General features: G+C 54.2%; 1 protein-coding gene across 1 annotated transcript; it reads left to right on the top strand.

The window, feature by feature from the left end:
- Nucleotides 1-3271: 3271 nt before the first annotated feature.
- On the top strand, nucleotides 3272-16891 carry FAM20A (FAM20A golgi associated secretory pathway pseudokinase). Its single transcript, XM_065647999.1, has 11 exons — nucleotides 3272-3686; nucleotides 7958-8142; nucleotides 8571-8621; nucleotides 8864-8942; nucleotides 9989-10081; nucleotides 11540-11655; nucleotides 12038-12218; nucleotides 12539-12648; nucleotides 13005-13086; nucleotides 13175-13234; nucleotides 15599-16891. Exons 1-11 carry the CDS (start codon nucleotides 3379-3381, stop codon nucleotides 15861-15863), a joined length of 1530 nt encoding a protein of 509 aa, XP_065504071.1. The 5' UTR covers nucleotides 3272-3378; the 3' UTR covers nucleotides 15864-16891.
- The last annotated feature ends 1374 nt before the right edge of the window (nucleotides 16892-18265 follow it).

Here is an 18265-nt window from a genome sequence, read left to right on the forward strand (position 1 = left end):
AGAGCCCACAGAATAGTGAGAAAAGTAAGAGCCTTCCTATTCAACTTTAGGTGTAGATTTTTTCAAATAAGAGACCGACTTTGAAATGAATCTGAAAATGAATGGGGTCAGGATAATTTATTCAGTTGCCATTTCTCAATAACACGTGCAGTGCCTTCAGCAGATAAGTGGGGTAGTATTTACCCTAAATACAACTCGGGTGTACCACGAGAACAGATCGTTTTGCTCCGCGGGCGGGAGGGGAACGAGCCCCTCCCTGTGCTGCCAGGCGAGGGTTTGGGTCCGGGAGCGGGCGCGACGGGCTCGGTTACATCAGGACAGTGGAGCAGCAAATGCAGAACTTGGCTCCTCCAATTCATATTTTTATTTCCTTTGTAATACTATGTAGCTGCCTTGCCGTTTAATCTTTGTAATTAATGAGAAAGCGAGAAAGGGATAGTTCTCATCTCTTTCTCTCTTTTACAAACATGATAATCTGCAGGGTGGGACTGGATCAGCTCTGTAGCTGTTCAAGTAGAGTAAAAAAGACAAAACGCAGCAGACAGAAGCATTTACCTTTTGGCAAGTAAGAGGCATCTCTAAGGAAGGTTATTTTTAAATCAATAATGTGTGAAAGAATTCAAATTACATACTTACATCTCCAAATATTTTAACTTGTGTGCCTGGAAAAACAAGAGGAACATATTTTGTTTATTAAAAAATGACATTGAAAATGACCTGGCCGGTTCCTATCCGAAATACAAAGGAAGTCTTTCTTAGCATGAGATGTCATCGTACATTTATTTAAAGCTTTAATGATATGTTTTGGGACATCATCTACGCCTGAATATTTCTCCATTGCAGTTGTCTGGAAGAGGGAGAAGAGGGAGCCCTTTTTTTTTTATCTTAAAATAGTAAATGAGGCCAATTATCTCATGGTAATTCCAAACGACAATTTGATTCTGCTTTAGCTGTCAGCATCCTATCAAAGCAGTTTTTACAGGTTAATTTTAGGAACACGTCCACCTGTCGCAGTCTGCTGGGATGAGCCCTGCGGAGCCTGGGGGTGCAATGCGGGATTTACCTCCCAGCCCTGGACCACAGGGGCTGCTCAACCCCCGGCACAGCCCAGAACAGAGAGAGCAGACCCAGAAACCAGAACATGGGGGGATGCTGAGGGATGTTTCCTATGGGGACAGGCTGAGAGGGTTGGCGTGTTCAGCCTGGAGAAGAGAGAGCTCCAGGAAGACCTTATTGCAGCCTTTCCGTGCTTAAAAGGGGAGTATAAAAAAGACGGGGACAGACTTTTTAGCAGGACCTGCTGCGGCAGGACAAGGGGTGATGGTTTTAAACTAAAGGAGGGGAGATTCACACTAGCCATGAGGAAGAAATTTTTTACAATGAGAGGTGGTGGATGCCCCATCCCTGGAAACATCCCAGGCCAGGCTGGACGGGGCTCTGAGCAACCTGAGCTGGGTGAAGATGTCCCTGCTCATGGCAGGGTGATGGATTAGATGAGCTTTGAAGGTCCCTTCAACCCAAACTGTTCTATGATCCCATGATTTTACAATAGGAATGATTTTGCATTCCAGCATGTTAGGAGCTGGCAGTCACTAACGCTTTGGGAAGGACCATAGTGCTTCAATTTATTACAGATTAATGGGATTGATTTATTATTTTTTGTTTCTTTTTAATTAGTCTCATTAGAAGTGAAACGATCTTCCCGTGGAGCATGCAAATGACACAAAGACACAGGCCCAGCTGATGTTTTGTTCCTGATGCATTTGCTCAGAATTAGCGTTGCAAACCAGGAAAGATTTAATAATGGTTTCTGGGAGAGATTAGCAACGGGGAAACAGCTCAGGGAGGATTAAAAGAGAAGCAAGTATTAGCCAGTTTTTTGATGGAGTGTTTGTCAAAAGTTGCTCTTTAAGTTTGAAGTGAGCCAATGAGTGCTCTTCAGAGGGCTGACAGCCGCAGAGCAGGGTTTGTTCCTGGTGATTCATTCGGGTTTGTTGAATTCCAGAGTTTGTTAACTTCAGCTGGTTAATCTCATCTTTTTTAAAATTTAAAAGAAAAAAAAAAAAAGAAGAATCCCATTGTCAGTCCCAGACCGCTGCTTATTATCGGGCTTATGATGACGCTGGCCTGGGGAAGCTGCCAAGCTGCCCAGCCCATGGAAAGGCTGAGGACCTGGGTGTCCCCACGCAGAGCGTGTTCCTGCAGCCCAACACCCCTCTGCTCTCTCCTAAGAAACGTGGCCAGAGAGCTGATTATTTTTCCTCCCTTTACACTTCATTTTGTGTCCCGAAAGCATCTTCTCTCCTTTGGTATCAGGAGGATCAGTGCTAAAGCTGGTGGGACAGATGCTTGGCCAACAAGCTCCACTGCTGCCTGATCGCACGGCCCCAAAACCCCCATCCCAGCACAATTCCCGGAGCCTCCCTTTGAGGTTCTGCATGAAAACTGAACTCCGCTCCAGCCAGCTGAAAACACAATTGACTTTTCCCTCTTTCTGCAGTTTATTTTCTGTTCTCTCTGGAGCAGAATGCTGGAGCCTGGCTAGTCTAGTCACGTTCCCTTTGTTTACAGCCAGTTTCTCCTCCGTTTCCCTCCCTTGGCCTGGTGCTCCTCAACCTGTTCCTCGCTGGGCTCTCCCTGCCGCTCACAGCGCGGTCTGACGGGTCCCAGCCCCAGCACATCCCCACCGCCAAGCCTCCCCCAGCAACTGCAGGGAGGAGTTTCCTCCGCTATATTTTTTTTTTTTAGTAATTAAGAAAATAAAAGCAGAGCCTGAAGCATGTGCTGAAGAGCGTCGCAGAAGGGCTGCAATCCCAGCTCCGGGGCTGGGGTCTGCCCGCAGACCCCCGGGGGTGTTTGGGCCCCTGGTCCCCGCACCCCGACTCAAACACCGCCCCGAGTCACCTGCGGCAGCGACACCCGCCAGCTCCCAGCTCCTGCCGCAGGGTTTGGCCGGGTGGACTCTCCGCTTTGGCGAGCGGGGGCAAAGCCCCGCTGGGGGATCCGAGGGGTGCGGGCAGCTGGGGGAGCCCGGGCGGCTCCGGCCGCTGCGAAGGGACGGGCGGCAGAGCCCGGGGCCGCTCGGCGGGGTCTCGGGGACAGCCTGTGCCCGCACCCCGCGTCCCGCCCGGGGCCCCCGCGCTCCCTTCACCCCGTCCCCCACCCCCGACCCGCCCGCCCCGGCCGCTCCCCCCTCCCCCGCCCTCCCGGCGCCCCGAGCGCCCTGCCCGCTCCCCGCCCCGAGGTGCCCGCAACCCCCCGGCTCCGCCACTCGAGCTCCCCCGTGCGCTCTGCCCCGGGGAGGCGGCGGCGGCGGCGGCTGCTCCCCGCGCCCGGAGCTGTCCCTGTGCCCGCGGCTGCCGGTTCCCCGCACCGGCCATGCCGGGGCCGCGCCGGGACCGCCCGGTCGTGCTGCTGCTGCTCGGAGCGCTGCTGGCGGCCGATCTCTACTTCCACCTCTGGCCGCGGGCGCGGCGGGAGCTGGCGGGGGGAGTCCCGGGCTGTCCCTGTCGCCGCCGCCGCCCCGCGCCCGCCGCCCCCGCGGCGAGCCGCGCAGCCTCCGCGCTGCGGCGCCTCTTCGCCCACCCGCTGTACCGCGCCGCCGCCCCGCCGGGCCCCGCCGAGCCGCTGCTGGGCCCCCGCGAAGCCCTGCGCTACTACCGGCGGAAGGCGGCTCGTTGGAACAGGTGCGTCCCGCCGACACGGCACCCCCTCCCCGGGCACCCCTTTCCCGGGCGCCCCCTCTCCGGGCATCCCCTGGGCACCCCCTGCATGAGCATCCCAAGCACAGATACCCCCCAAGCGCCCCCTTGCCAGGCACCTCCCGCGCAGGTAACCACTGCACGGGAATCTCCCTGCATGAGCCCCCTCTCTCTGGGCTCCCCTACCACCTTCCCCCTGCACAGGTACCCCGCCGTCACCCCCTTTCTGGGCAGCTCTCCCGGGCACCTCTCCTCAAGCTCCCCCTGTCTGGGCACCCCCCTTCCCCGGGTACCCCCTGGTGTCCCCAGCCCGGCTTGTGCTCCGTTTCCTGGCTCTCTGCCCCACCATCCTCCCCATCTTCCCCCTCCCCACAACCAGCACCCCACGGACAGGCAGGGCTGAGCAGAGTGGGGGCTGTGGGGAGGGGGCTTCCTGGGGTGCTCCCGCTGCGCTGTAAGGTTCCCATGGAAGGGGAAGGGTGGCTGCGGGGGCACAGAGTGAGACCCTGCGAGCTGGGTCCTCCCAGGGACAAGCGCCTCCTTTGCTCTGTGCCACCTTTTCGGCTTGGGGCAGAAGGGAGTCAGCCCCCAGGCACTGAACCCCAAAGCCAGTTCCCTGCATCCACCCACCGTTAGATCCACCTGCAAGGGACAGCAGCATCTCTTGGGGACCACTGCAGAGGTCCCTGTCCCAGCACTTCCCCGCTGCCCAGGTTTGGTTCCCAGTGTCAGAATCGGTCCCTGCTCATCCCGCCATCCGTGTGCTCCTTGCTGAGCCATGCGGGCAGGATTTCCAAGTTTTTTTCCCACTTTTTCCACTTCGATGCATATTCCTCTTATTCCTGTGGGACTCACCCAGCTCCAGTTTCAGGCACGATCTGAGGGAGGAGATGATGGGAAGCGATAACGGAAGGAACCGAAGAACGACCTCAGTGGGCAGAGCAGCACCCAGGGCCTGGAGCCACCCCACGTTCTTGACTGGGGTCACCCTGCAAGGCTCATCCCTTGCCTGAGTCAGTCTGGAGCAGGTCGAATCCTTCTTCGCATCACTTGAAGCCCATGGGCAGCGGGTTTGGGTATCCCTGAGGACACGTGCCATGGCCAAAGTGCCACGGACCCCCCTCGAGTGCATCTTCTTGGCGCTGAGCAATGACTCCCGAAGACATGAGGATTTTGGCAGCAAGACGGATGTTTCCCAAGCAAAAGCCCGGTGAGGATGAGGGATTTAAACTGAAGCAGCTCACGGCACGTACTCGATGGCTTCTCAAGCACCACCAGAAGCCCTGAGCACCCAATGCCACACGCTGGCAGCAGCGCTGGCATCACACCCACACCAGCCTCACTGGCGGGACAGCCCCAGCTGTTTGGTAACAAGTCTGCATTTCCCAGCTTTATTTCCTGCTTTGTTGAAACGTGCCATTATTTGCAACAAAGCCGTGGCTGTGCGTTGTTCTCTGTTCTGAGGTTTGGTTACGATGTGGCCGGGAGGAAAGCTGCGATGCCGTTTGCCCTTGATTGACTTCACTTTGCACCTCTGGGAAGGAGAAGGGAGGCAGAGTATCGATTATTCTTCAGTCACTTTGAAATGAAATATATGGTGCTCAGAAGCTGGTAAAGCCTTCAGAGAGCGTGCACAGGCCGAGGGGACACAGAACCGCTCCTGCCATTGGCACTGCAAATCAAATACGTAATAAGACGGCACCTGCCAGGGCTGTTGTGTTTTGTAAGATGGTTCGTTTGCTGTGGGCACGGAGGGATTTCTGCCTCACCAGAAGCATCACAGAGCCTGTGTCTCCGACACGGGCGGTGGAAGAGCTATCCCTGTTTGCCAAGAGCAAAGGGCACCCAGGAACGCATGGTTTTCTCTCTGCCGGCTCACAGAGTGATCCCAGGACACAGCCCGTTTTGGGTACCACGTGTCCCACCTCCGCGGCGGCTACTGCCCATCACTGCACTTTTTCCGACACTTAATTAGGACCGAGAGTTTGATTGCAGGATGCAGAACCAGCTGGAGAGAATGATGGGGATGCAGGAAGGAAACAGCAAAAAAAACCATCCACACCTCTTCGAATCCCCAAAAAAACCCCTTAAAAACTCCAGAGCTTATTTTTATCCGTGAAGGAACAGCTTCAAAATCCCAAACTAACTGGTTCGGTGCCAGGGGAGGCACGGGGTGAGTGGCCACCAGTGGCCTGTCCCCAGTGTCACCCCACACCGAGCCCCTCGCAGCCAGTGAGCTGGGGGAACCCTGGGGCTATTTATAGCGAGTTAGAAATGACCCCGGGTTTTATATCATTATGTCTTTCGCAGAGCTTTGCTTTAGCAGGGAAATATTTCAGGAATCCTGAAGGAAAGGGGGAAGCAGAGGGAGCTGTATTTTGGGTCTAAAGGCTGGAAAAGGGGTTTGCTGGCCCTGCAGCAGCTTGCACGGGTCAGGGACCCAGCGGGCGCCAGGCTGGGAAGAAACCGCCGTTTGGGAACTGCCCCCCCTTGCAAAACCACTGCATTTTTTTCCCCATCAGTAATCTGTTGCTCACTGCCACCCGGGGTGGGAACAGCCCGTGTCTATGGGAGGCAAGAGAGCAAATATGGTAAAATATTCAGGCAGCTTCCCTAGGGAAAAATCCTGAGTTGTTCCCCTGAATTACACAGGGGACTTTATTGTCCCTGGCTGCGACGGGGTGGGGTTAAGGTTGTGCCTCAAAGACTTGTCCACACTAAACCAGCTCGATGGAGAAATGCTCCGACACGCTTGTTCCTGACCACGGGCAGTTGGACTCTGTGCTGTGCCTGACCCGATCCGCCTGAAAGGCAAATAAACGGGAGGGGGACCGGGCTGCTCCATCCTGCAGATGTGCCCCGGCTCCTTTTCCTAGATTTCTCCCCAGGACGTTACTGGAGCGTGTCCCTCACTGCCAGGAGGTTCATCTCTTGCTCATGGTTAGAACGGACCAACCACGCTGTTTAGCCTGCTGGGATGGAGAAGAATCATGGAAAAAGAAAAAAAAAAAAAAAAACACAACCAATGCTTTCCTGCTGGTTTGAAGCAAAAAAAAAAAGCCGGTAGCACTCAGGAGGCAAAGCACTTTCCAGCCACCAGCACCAGCTCCTTGACTGATAAAAACTGCAGAAAAACTAGAAGAGGGCATGGAAAAGTGTCTTTTCATTTTTTGTATTTCCCAGAGCACATTTTGCTGAGGGTCTGCACTGGGTCTATAGCAAAGCGTGTGGCGTCTCCCTCTCTCCAGCCGCTCCATCCCAGCCCTGGTTCATGCCCCACTCGTTATCAACCCCCAGCTCCCAGTTTCTTTCACAGATGGATCTTGGCACTTTCAGTGCAAACTGAACTTCGTTTTCCCTTTATCAGGACCGGCTACTCCGTACACAGCCCGGCCGGTGTTAATCAGAAACTATTGCTCTGTCCTCCGCTGGGTGGAATAAGTGACCTTTCGGTTGCAGTTTAGCAAAGTGTGGGGCCCGGCTGTGGAGGTCTCAAGGTCAAGGATCCTCTGGGGAGACATTTGGGGTTTATCATTGAACCTGGGAGACCCCTTTTGCTCCACCTGCCAAGATAGGGCTGGGTCAGCCTTGATTTAAAGAGGGGATGCGCAGGACGCTGCCCGACAGCCTCGAGCATCCCTGCTCGCCAGAGCGAGGGCTGCGAATCTGGTCATGGAAACAATTTGTAGCTCTTAGTTATTTTTTTCCTGCCTGGGACCTCCAGCTTCAGGAAAAAATGCTGGGAGAGACATAACGACCATCAAGACAGTGGTCTGTGGAGACTCACCCAGACGAGACCTTGTTGTTCTCCTGGCTCTCTGGACACCTCCCTGTGCAGTCAGCACCCAAGTTACCTGCTGTCACATCACGTCCCCTCCCCAAGTCGAGCCTGGAGCCTGCGGTCCCCCAGGAAGCTCTTCATCCACCCCGCGGGCAGCTCTTGTGGTGCTGGGTGTGCGGTTTAACTCCAGCCATGCCCTTAACATCTCTCCTGGTCCTGATGCGGCGAGGAGAAGACAACAGAGTCCCTCGTGTTCCCACTTGGGGCTGCTTTCCAAAGGGCAGAAGTCACAATTTCTGAGACCTTTGACCATCTCAGTCATTGCTCCCTGCCTCAGTTTCCCCTGGGGTAGCAACCAGAGTCCTTACCCGCCCTGAGCCCCCCGGCTCCGCTCCCCCGCACCCTCTGGGCTGGGCGCAGCCAGGGTTTCCATCCCGCGGCGCATCCTCATTGCCCCGTCACCGCTCTTTTCCAGGCGACACAAGCTGTACCGGGAGGAGCTGAACCTCACGTCAGCAGCGGCGCCGCTGCCGCTGCGGCCGGAGGCCAGTTGGCTCCAGTTCCACTTGGGCATCACCCGGGACGGGCTCTACCCGCGCACCAGCCCCATCATCACCCGGCTCCTCCAGGACATGCAGGACCTCGCCACCATCAGTGCCGGTAAACAGGGATGTGAGGAGTTGCACGGGGCTGGGGGCTCCGGCCCCCCAGGGCACTTTTGGGAACAAGGCTGGGGGTGTCACTCACCGGAGGACACCCCGAGCCCTGTGCCGGCATCCCGACAGGTTTTGTGCCGCGTGGTCGCCGTGTCCTTACCTTGAGGTGCGGGAAGGACCAGGCTGTGGCCCTTCATGCAGCATTTTTTGGTGCCAGCCATGCTGGGGTCCCGTTTCATGGCGGTTTAATCCCAAGAGGCTGCTCAGCCCCCCACCAGGGGACTGTACCCCTCCTTGTGCACTGATGGTGCCGGGCTGGGCCGGGGGGCAGGAAGGGACAGGCAGTGTCCCCTGCGTGCCCCGTGCTGGGAGGGGGGTCAGCAGCAAGACAGCGAGCCTGGGGGGGTCTCACGGCTCCTCCTGCCCTTGCAGACTACAGCCAGGACGAGAAGGCGCTGCTGGGGGCCTGCGACTGCAGCCAGGGTGAGTGCGATGCTCGGGTCCCTGCGGGTCCCTGCTGTCCCCACCCCGCCATCGCTCCTGCTGACCCCAGCCCCTCCATCCCAACCTCAGCAAGGGACACGCAAAGCCGGGCAATGCCAGGCTCATCTCCTTCCAATTAAAGCTGGAAGGAGCTGGGGGATGCGCTTACTGGAGGGGGACTCACACCGAATTGTGCCCGAGCGCGTAACCGTGTCCTCACCACGTCCCCTTTCCTCCCCAAGTGGTGAAGCCCAGCGGCGTGCACCTGAAGCTGGTCCTCAGATTCCAGGATTTTGGGAAAGCCATGTTCAAGCCCATGAGGTAAGGCACGTCGGCAGGGCCCCCCCGGGCCCCCCGCGGGACCAAGGAGCCCCGCAGCGGGGGGTGCGAGCATCCTCGGCGGGGACAGCCACACCGCAGCCGCATCTTTCCTCTCCTGCGCTCGGCTACCCTGACAGCTGAAAAAGTTCAATTATTATTGGCTGTTTGTGCCATCCCAGAGCCGCACATGGGTAAACCCCGGAGTTCCCACCCTGCTTAGTGATGCTGGAAATGTCTCAGTTCAGAGATGCAAGATGGCAAAGGACCTTGGGACACTTTGCCCGTTTCTTCCTCTTCCCCAGCTGACTTTGTGTTTTACCTTGCTTCTCCTCGGATTCCCCAGGGGATTTCCCAGAAATAAGCCATCAGTCCCGGTCACCTCAAGCAGGAGTTTCAAATTGCTTCTGCGCTCATTTGTAGCCCCTTGAGACCCTTCAGTGACCGCACTTGGTGCGTGCGGGCAGGGCAGCTGGCAGCACAGCGGCGGGATGGTTTGTTCTCCAGAAAGCAGCCGGCTCCTCTCCCCCGGGGTTCCATCCGCTCTGCCTGGTGTCCCGCAGATCTGGGAGCAGAAGGAAAGTGTCCATGCAGGCAGCTGAGCCAGGAGGGCTCAGCAACACCTCTGGGCTTTCCCGCAATACACGACTGCCCGGGAGGCTGAACTTGCAAATTCATACGCTGCACATATTGGGGCACTGGGTGACGGACAGAAAATGAAATTAAATGAGCCAGTGTTCCCATCTCAGGGATATGAGAGCATCATGAGGAGTGCAGCGCAGCCTCTAGCATCCCCTGGTGTTAGAGCCACTCAGAACGCTGTCCTAAGTGGGTCTGAACTCTGGCACGAAAGGTTTTAAAGCCCAGAGTCAGCCTTTCCGTCCCCCTCGCCCCTCGAGCACCGAGACAGGGCACAAGTGCTGCTCCTGGCACAGCAGGTGACGGCACGCGACGGCTGGTCCCGGGCGCGCTGTCCTTGTGCCACCACTTTGTGCCCAGGCTGCCTGGCAGCCGTGCCCGATTCGATTAACCCCCTTGATCCCTCCCAGGCAGAAACGCGAGGAAGAGACACCCGAGGACTTTTTCTACTTCGTTGACTTCCAGCGGCACAACGCTGAGATCGCCGCCTTCCACCTGGACAGGTAGGGACCTGCCTGCGCAGGGGGAACCTCAGGACATGAGGAACATTGTGCTGAGCCCTGCAGAGCTGCTTGGCCTTCCATAAGTGGTCATTTTGCAGCACCTTTTGGGAGCTGCTGCATTATTATACTTGGGGACGGGGCAGCTCTGGCTCTCATCTGAAGCCCAGGAACAGGCTGGCAGATGAAGCCCAGGCTGGGAACGGCTCAGGCGTTTATCACGTGTGGTCCTTCCTGTGCATCCAAGTGCAAAGATGAGCTGGATCCCCTCCCGCTGAGGGAGTCCCGTGGTCCATCCGCAATGAAGGCGCGTTTTGGGTTGAGATAAACTGCGGCGATGCAGTTTCAGTCCTTCAGCTGTTGAGCAATTAACATGGCACCTCTTCCCAGTAGGCTTTGCGTTTAATAAAATCCAAAATATTAATAGCCTTATCAGATGAGGAGGGCAGCAGCCACCTTCCCCTTGATGGGCTGAGTACTGAACATGGAGGGAAAGGAATCCCTGCTGAGGATGGTGGACGAGGGGCTGCAGTTCCTGAGCCCAGCTTAGATGAGAATCAGGACTAGACTGTGAGTCCTGCAGCTCAAACTCTGAGCGGGGAAGTGAAGAGCTGAATTCCCAGCTCTGCCCCTACATCCCCACGGCGACTCTGCTTGACTCACCTCCCATCAGCTCGCTCCACCGCCACGAAAATGAGGCTGGACTGCTTTGCTGAAGCGCTTTGTGGTTTTTAGAGCTGAAAGATGCTAGATGAAAGCAAGTGATATTTTTTTTTTTCTTTGAACATTGCTCAAGAAGTGACAGGCTAAATCCTGTTTCGTGCCGGGTTCTCAGGAGCAGAGGGCATTACCCAGGGAGCAAAGCCCGACGTGAGCCTGTTCACCCCGTGTTGCTGACTCAGCCATCAACGGCAGCTTTGCACTCACTGACATGAATGCATTTCTGCCCCAGGCCCTGATTTTTTTAAGAATATTTGAGATGAATCAGCTGGCCGGGAGTGCCTGGCAGTGGGGTGATGCCTCCTCGCCTCCCGCTGTCTCAGCCGCATTGTACCCGGCTCAACTCATCCTTTGCTGTGTCAAAACCAACATCGTGGAAGGGCCTGAAGGGCTGTTCTGGCTCCTGAAGGACCCACTTGTGTGTGAGGGGATGGGAGAGACGGGTTACGAAAAATACACGAATCCTGGAGAACATCCAGATTGTTCCAGGCGGCAGCTATTAAAATACCAAAATACGAACTCAGCCGCGTTTTGGTCCAAAAGGTAAAATGATCCTGGCTATTTCCAGCTAGAAAGAAGCTGGAAGAAAAAAAAAACCACCTCTCTGTGGGTGCAATCATCAAAAGGCCCCTGGTTCACCAGTGGAAGGGATGAGGGCAGCATCTGCTGTCCCATGTCCCCCTCCTGTGCAGTGACGTCCCTTTGCACCGCAGGCTCTGAGCCTCTGTCCTTTTTGTGCAGGATCCTGGATTTCCGGAGGGTCCCCCCCACAGTCGGGAGGTTAATCAACGTCACCAAGGAGATCCTGGAGGTCACCAAGAACGAGATCCTGCAGAGCGTGTTCTTCATCTCACCAGGTAGGCGAGCGCTTGGCTGCCGTGTGCTGGGAGATGTGTTGGTCCGTGGTGGGAAGGGCAGGGTCTGCCAGCAACCGGGGCTGCTGTCGAACAGAAATTAAATCCTTGGGTGAAACATGCACAAAGCGCTGGTGACAGCAGAGGTGACCCTCAGCCTCCAGCTGGAATCATCTGCCAGATCTACTCACCTTTCCAACTTTTCCCCTACCATGGGACCAGGTCTGTTCGTTGACCAAAGTCCAGGTGTTGTGCATGATTTGGCAGTTTCACATCTATGATGTGGTTACCATCACGCGATGGGGAAGAGCTCAGTCCAGGCCACCTTCCAGCCTCCTGCAGACCATAACTCCTTTCCCCATTCTCCCATCTCTTCTCCTCCCAGCCAGCAACGTCTGCTTCTTCGCCAAGTGCCCATACATGTGCAAGACGGAGTACGCGGTGTGTGGGAACCCTCACCTCCTGGAAGGGTCCCTCTCCGCCTTCCTGCCGTCCCTCAACCTGGCGCCACGACTCTCCATCCCAAACCCGTGGATCCGCTCCTACTCGTTTGACGGAAAAGAGGAGTAAGTGGGTAAATGATGTTCCTTCCCACATCTGCATCGCAGGGAGAAGGAGCAGGGGACAGACACGTGGACAAATGTACAGAAATTGTACGTCCAGGCAGAGGAAGGGCAAGGTTCAGAGATTGCCCATAATTAGTCTAATAACTCCCAACGCCTCGGTATCAGCTGGGTTTGACTTCCAGTCTCCTGCGTGCACAAGGAGGGAGATTTAAATCCTCCTCCTCTCCATCTCTGCATGGGAGAGCAGCTTTGGGGTGCAGGTGGGACTTGGCAGCAGCGACACCCGATTGCATCTCCCCCTTCTACTCCATCTCCCGCAGGTGGGAGGTGAATCCGCTCTACTGCGACACGGTGAGGGAGATCTACCCCTACAGCAGCGGCAACCGGCTGCTGAACATCGTTGACATGGCCATATTTGACTTCTTAATAGGTATGATTGAGGGGGAAATAACATTCCTTCCACGTGGGTCTTCGGCATCGGTCTGTCTGTCCTCGCACAGCACGGTGTTTCCCAAAGCCATCCCTTCTGCTCCAGAGGCAGTTTTGGGGGGGGCTGCTGTCCCCCCACAGCCAGTGCACCCCCTCCTGACGTGCAGGCGAGGGGGAGCCCCCACGCCCACGCCACCCACTCCCCGGGGGGGCCATCGGATGAAGGCAGCTGCTCTGAGCATCTTAGACCCTTCCAGCAAGGCAACAAGGATTTCACTCAGATCTGAAAGAAAACGCAGGATCGTTTAGAAAACGACTCGGTCATGGGAAACTGTTTCTGTGTCTGCCCTTTACCAGGGAACATGGACCGTCACCACTATGAGATGTTCACCAAGTTTGGGGACGATGGGTTCCTCCTGCATCTGGACAACGCCCGAGGGTGAGGCTGGGGGAGGACGCGGGGTGGTGGGGAAGGTGGGGAAGGAGGTGGGCAGCACCAAAGCTCTGTGCTCTCTGCTCGCCCCCAGGTTCGGGCGCCATTCCCACGACGAACCCTCCATCCTGGCCCCGCTGTCGCAGTGCTGCGTGTGAGTACCAGCCCCATCTCCCTGCCCAGAGCCGCTCGTGCTGGGTGTCACCCTGGCCTGGCTCCATCAGGCAGCGCAGGGAAGACCCCCAAGGGTCCCCAGCCTGGGGGACAGGCCAGACACCGGAGCTTGGGAATCACGACTTGTCCCTGAAATAGCCCCATTTCAGGGGATAAGCTTCTGTATCAGAACATGAAGCTCCGCGGTGCTGCAGCCCGCGATGGTGTCATACAACTGTCCCTCCTGGATGCCCTCCTGTTGAAGCTAAAAGGCCTTACAAGGGTAAAAGCTTTCACCGATAGACCAGGGGACAGTGTCTGTGAATCAAACCCTGCCAGAGGTGTCTCCTGGCACTTCTTAGCCCATCAACATGAGGTGCCATCAGTCCTTTTGGTCTGACACAAAGCTCAGAAATCTCCATCCAAAAACCCGGTAGAACTTTGATACAGTTAATCAGGTTTCTTCTTCCCATGGCATTAAGGAGCAGCTCATAAATTTTGCTATTTGAATCCTTTCTTCCCCCTTTATTAAGGCACATAAATCATCAGCTGAAAGTTAAATTGAAGAGACAGAAAAGGCAGCTCTTGCCTGGGGTTTCTCTCTGGGAGACGTCCAACCTGTTTCCTCCCTGTACCTGCCCCGTCTCAGCCTGGGGAGTTACCGCATTCTCTCCGCACACACTTGTGTTCTGCCCGGTTCTCGTGCAACTGTGACAGCCCCAGAGCAGCTGCTGGGCCGTTCCCCATGGGGTCAGACCATCCCGTTCTCCACCCCGAGCCCCGTCGCTGTTCGGACCAGAGCAAACACAGCTGCTGTTTACCCGCAGCAGCTCCTGGGAAGGCGAGCACAGGTGCGCCGGGTGGCCACAGTTCCGTCTGCTCTGTGCGAGGGTTCTCTGGCAGCAGCAACACCTCAGCCCTGCTCCAGCAGCCATTTGAAGCCTCATTGCCAGGCTTAGCACTTGGCCAATTTTTTTTTTTTTTTTTAAATTTACAGGAATATTAATGCAAAAGGGACCTATAAGAAAGATGGGGACAGGCCTGTTGCAATAGGACAAGGGGTGATGGTTTTAAACTAAAGAGGGGAGATTCAGGCTGGACATGAGGAAGAGATTTTTTTACACTGCGACTGGTGAGAGCCTGGCCCAGGTTGCCCAGAGAGTTGGTGGACGAACCATCCCTGGAGACATCCCAGGCCAGGCTGGACGGGGCTCTGAGCAACCTGAGCTGGTGCAGATGTCCCTGCTCATGGCGGGGGGGCACTGGGGGAGCTGGGAAGGTCCCTTCCAACCCAAACCATTCTCTGATTCTACGATTCTCACCCAGGACAGCCACAGTTTCAGTCCCCTGCCCCCGTGCCAGCACAGTGCAGGGGGCAGCCAGTCACAGCATCTTTCCCCATCCCTTGTGCAGCACAACGGGACATCCCTGAGCAGAGACGAGCAATTCAGCGACTGCTCGGTCAGTCCCAGCAGCAGCAACAAGCCGTTCCCCTGGCATCCGAACAGCACATGTGTCCCATCAGAGCTGCAGAGGCAGGTCACTGCTCCCAGTCGATGGCCTGGGTAAACAACAGGCACACAAAGGCAAATTCAGGAGCTGGTTAAAATGTTTCTGCCTGCACCTTTTTCCATCTGAAAATCCTGGCTCAAGCTTAATAGGAATGGCTCCATGAACCCAAACTACTTCACTTCCAAAATTTAAAGCGTGGTAATTAAAACCACTGATTAATTTCAGTATTAGAGACGCTGAAGCCAAAACACTTTTGCTGAGGATTAAACAAATGATTTCAGAATATGGAGTTTCGTTCCCAGAAGTGTTCCAAGATTATAGCTTTTCATCCCACTTTCTGTCAAAGGGAAATAATATTTAAATCTCAGTACCTCTTAAGATGAAAAGTCACAGTTATTCTTTTTGCTCAGAGTTTTGACAGAAGATTTTTTTTCCTCATTCATGCCTTTACATTATCCCTCCCCTTCTGCCCCCAGTCCATAAATGTAGTCTTTGGGAACATGGGACCAGGCTGCAGTAATCTGGGGAACCAGGTCACTGCTGACTCAGAGGAAAACCACTCATTACTGAGAACTTCTGTCATGTTTTCCTCTCTGATGACAGAAATATACAGTACAAATTCTCTGCAGTCTGAAAAAACAAAAGAAGAAGCAGAGGTTTCTGCAATTTTTTTCATTTCCTTCAGAAAGGAAAAGCTTTTGTTTCAAAGTTCTTTGTCCAGTATCTTTACCCATCTCTGCCCTCCCTCCTTCCCCTGCTGCCAAGGGGCTCAGACAGCTGGGTCTTGCTCGGTTGCCACAAAAAGTTTGCATTGAGATGTCTAATTTTTTTTTTCTTTTTTATTCTTCCCCAGAATAAAGAGGACAACGTTATTACGACTCCAGCTCTTGGCTGAGGCTGAATATCGGCTCAGCGACGTGATGAGGGAATCGCTCCTCCAGGACCGCCTGGCCCCCGTCCTCACCGAACCCCATCTCCTGGCGTTGGACCGACGGTTACAGCTCGTCCTGGCAGCCGTCGGGAAATGCATAGACACGTACGGAGAAGCCAAGGTGGTGGCCAACGACACGGTGCAGCCCAAGCCTCCCGTGTCCGACAGAGCGAAGCCGACCACCTAAACAGCCCTTGGCTCCTGCTCAGGGGTAGGGAAAACCCCTGCAAGGCAAGCGGCAGGTTTGAATAGCTGGTAATTTCCACCTACAAACACCTGCAGAGACTGAGAGGGGAAACTCTGCAGATCCTCAAGAATCGCACTGGGCTTCTGTGCTGGGTGCCCAAACAAAGCTGCTGCGCTTGGCCAGGGAGTTGTGGTCTGACTGCAGTGGATCTTTACACTCTGAGCACCAGCTCTGGTGGAAAAAGCAGAGATATCTCCTGTTCTACACTCGGTCGTGCCCTTGGGAGGGTGGGGGAAACACGTGGCCGCTGGTTTGCTGAACCTGCACGGGATCGCGGTCTTGCTAGTGAAGGACACCAACTACGTCCAGGGATGAGGCTTGAATAAAGAGATGCCAAGAGAATTTTCCTCTTATTAAGTCTCTGTTCTGTAATCAAGACTGTGTATTTGAGAAAAGAGCAATCCTACCTCACAAGGGTGGTACCTGCCACTGAGACAAGCTGGAACGTGGATTCAGACTGAAGAGCATCTGCACAGGGTTCACCAGACCCGTCCCTTGCCTCTTGATCTCTTCAGCAGGGATCAATCCACTCCGCTTCCATCTGTGCATGTCACAGTAAAACCACTTCTACTTTTACCTGTCTCACAGGTGGAAAAGCCAGTTTGGGTTATAAGAGAAAGGCAGGTACGTGTTGCCTTTGATCCCAAGGAGAAAAAACAAACCAAACCAAACCCACAGAACACAATTAAACCAAACTGCTCAGAAGCATACGACTATATTTACAATTCATAGAAGCCACTCACACTTCTGGTGAAAACATTTTGCCAGAGTGGAGGGGATCTATCTCAGCTCATCTTCTCGTAGCTTTAAAATGACTTAATTTGTCAGAATTCCCTGGAAAATAGAAATGGTAACCTGGCCCCCATCTCTGTGCATTTTGAGGGGATGCAATAGGAACTGGAGACCAAAAAAGCATGAGGAGGGAGTTATCATAAATTTTTCAATTTGTAGTTTTCCCCTTGCCTCCCAAAGACAAGGCTTAAGAATAACACGATTACTGAAGTGCTAACAGCTTTTTCCTTTAACTGCTCAATTGCACTGAGCTTTTTGGCAGCCTAGGGAAAGTAGCTGAGAACTTTGTTGGTAATTTATCCTCCTTAAGGAAAAGATAAAAAGTAAAAACAAATACCAAAACACCCCAAGCAACCTACTAGAAGCTCATTCCAAACTAACCTTTAAGTTAAACAAAATCCATCTGCAGCACTGCAGACCTGTCAGAGGAGAGTCCCAACACTACGGCACAAACGTGGTCAGCCGTTGTTAACGGGTTCTCATTTGGATGTTTGAGAAAGTTTGGAGTGTTTCTACTTCGCAAAGATTCCTCCGATATTCTGAAGCCACAAAGGTCAGCAAAAAGCCCCCACAAACCCAATTAAGCAAGAAAAAACACACCCCCCACCACTCTCCTTCCATCGCAGTCCCAAGGTGTGATTCAGCGTGTCCTTCATTTCCAGTTTTCACAAAAGGGTTTGGTCTCAATCAACCAGAATTCTCGACGCTGTTGGGCTCGCAGACCTTTTTAGTCATGTGGACAGAGGACAGATGAAAATAAAAGGATTTAACTCACACGCGGCATGCACGGTGTGCTGGTTATTTCAGTACAGGATGCTGGATTCCCGAAGTTTTATCTCCCTCTACCGGTGACTTTTTGTGCACTTACACACATGACAAGCCCAAAGTTCATTTGCTGGGTGTCATGGAATGGTTACTGCTGGCTGCTTGAACAGGAAGAACATGGCAACACAAGATAAGTTTAAAAGTAAAGTTAAAAGGTTGGAAGTTTTACCATTTTAGGTAATAAAAAAAAATTCAGCTTTTTTTTTTTTTTGGCCAAAGGGGAAAGGGAGGGCCGGATAAAGGAAACAAACCCACAGATGTTTAAATGGCTGCTACTAACAAGGGTTGCAAGATTGCTTTCTTATTCTCCTTTACACAGTAGCTTTTCAAGGTGTCTCCAAAGTTGGGTGACAGCTTCCTCAGAGCCAGGTGCAAAACACATCCAGTCTGAGCTGCTTCAGGTACCACTTCTCAAACTTTCCCTCCTTCATCTTAGTGTGAAAACCCCTCTTTTTTCTATTTCTCCTTGTCTGGCCACCAGGACTCATTCACGATTAATCATCACATGTTCCAAACTTCCATTAAGGGTACGCAGACAACTTAGAGAAGCTTGTGAGCTCCAAAACATGGCTGGGATGGGAATTACCAACCTTAATGAGAGACTGAAGTTGCTAAAAGACGCTCAGGTGAGGTGCAGGTACCTTCTCACCTCCAAAGCTCGTCCATCAAGCTTCTGAGTTTCTACCACCTCATTAACAACAAATCCTCCAAGGCCAAAGGAAAAG

This window comes from Caloenas nicobarica, chromosome 18 (genome assembly GCF_036013445.1).
Source record: "Caloenas nicobarica isolate bCalNic1 chromosome 18, bCalNic1.hap1, whole genome shotgun sequence".
NCBI classification, from domain to species: domain Eukaryota; kingdom Metazoa; phylum Chordata; class Aves; order Columbiformes; family Columbidae; genus Caloenas; species Caloenas nicobarica.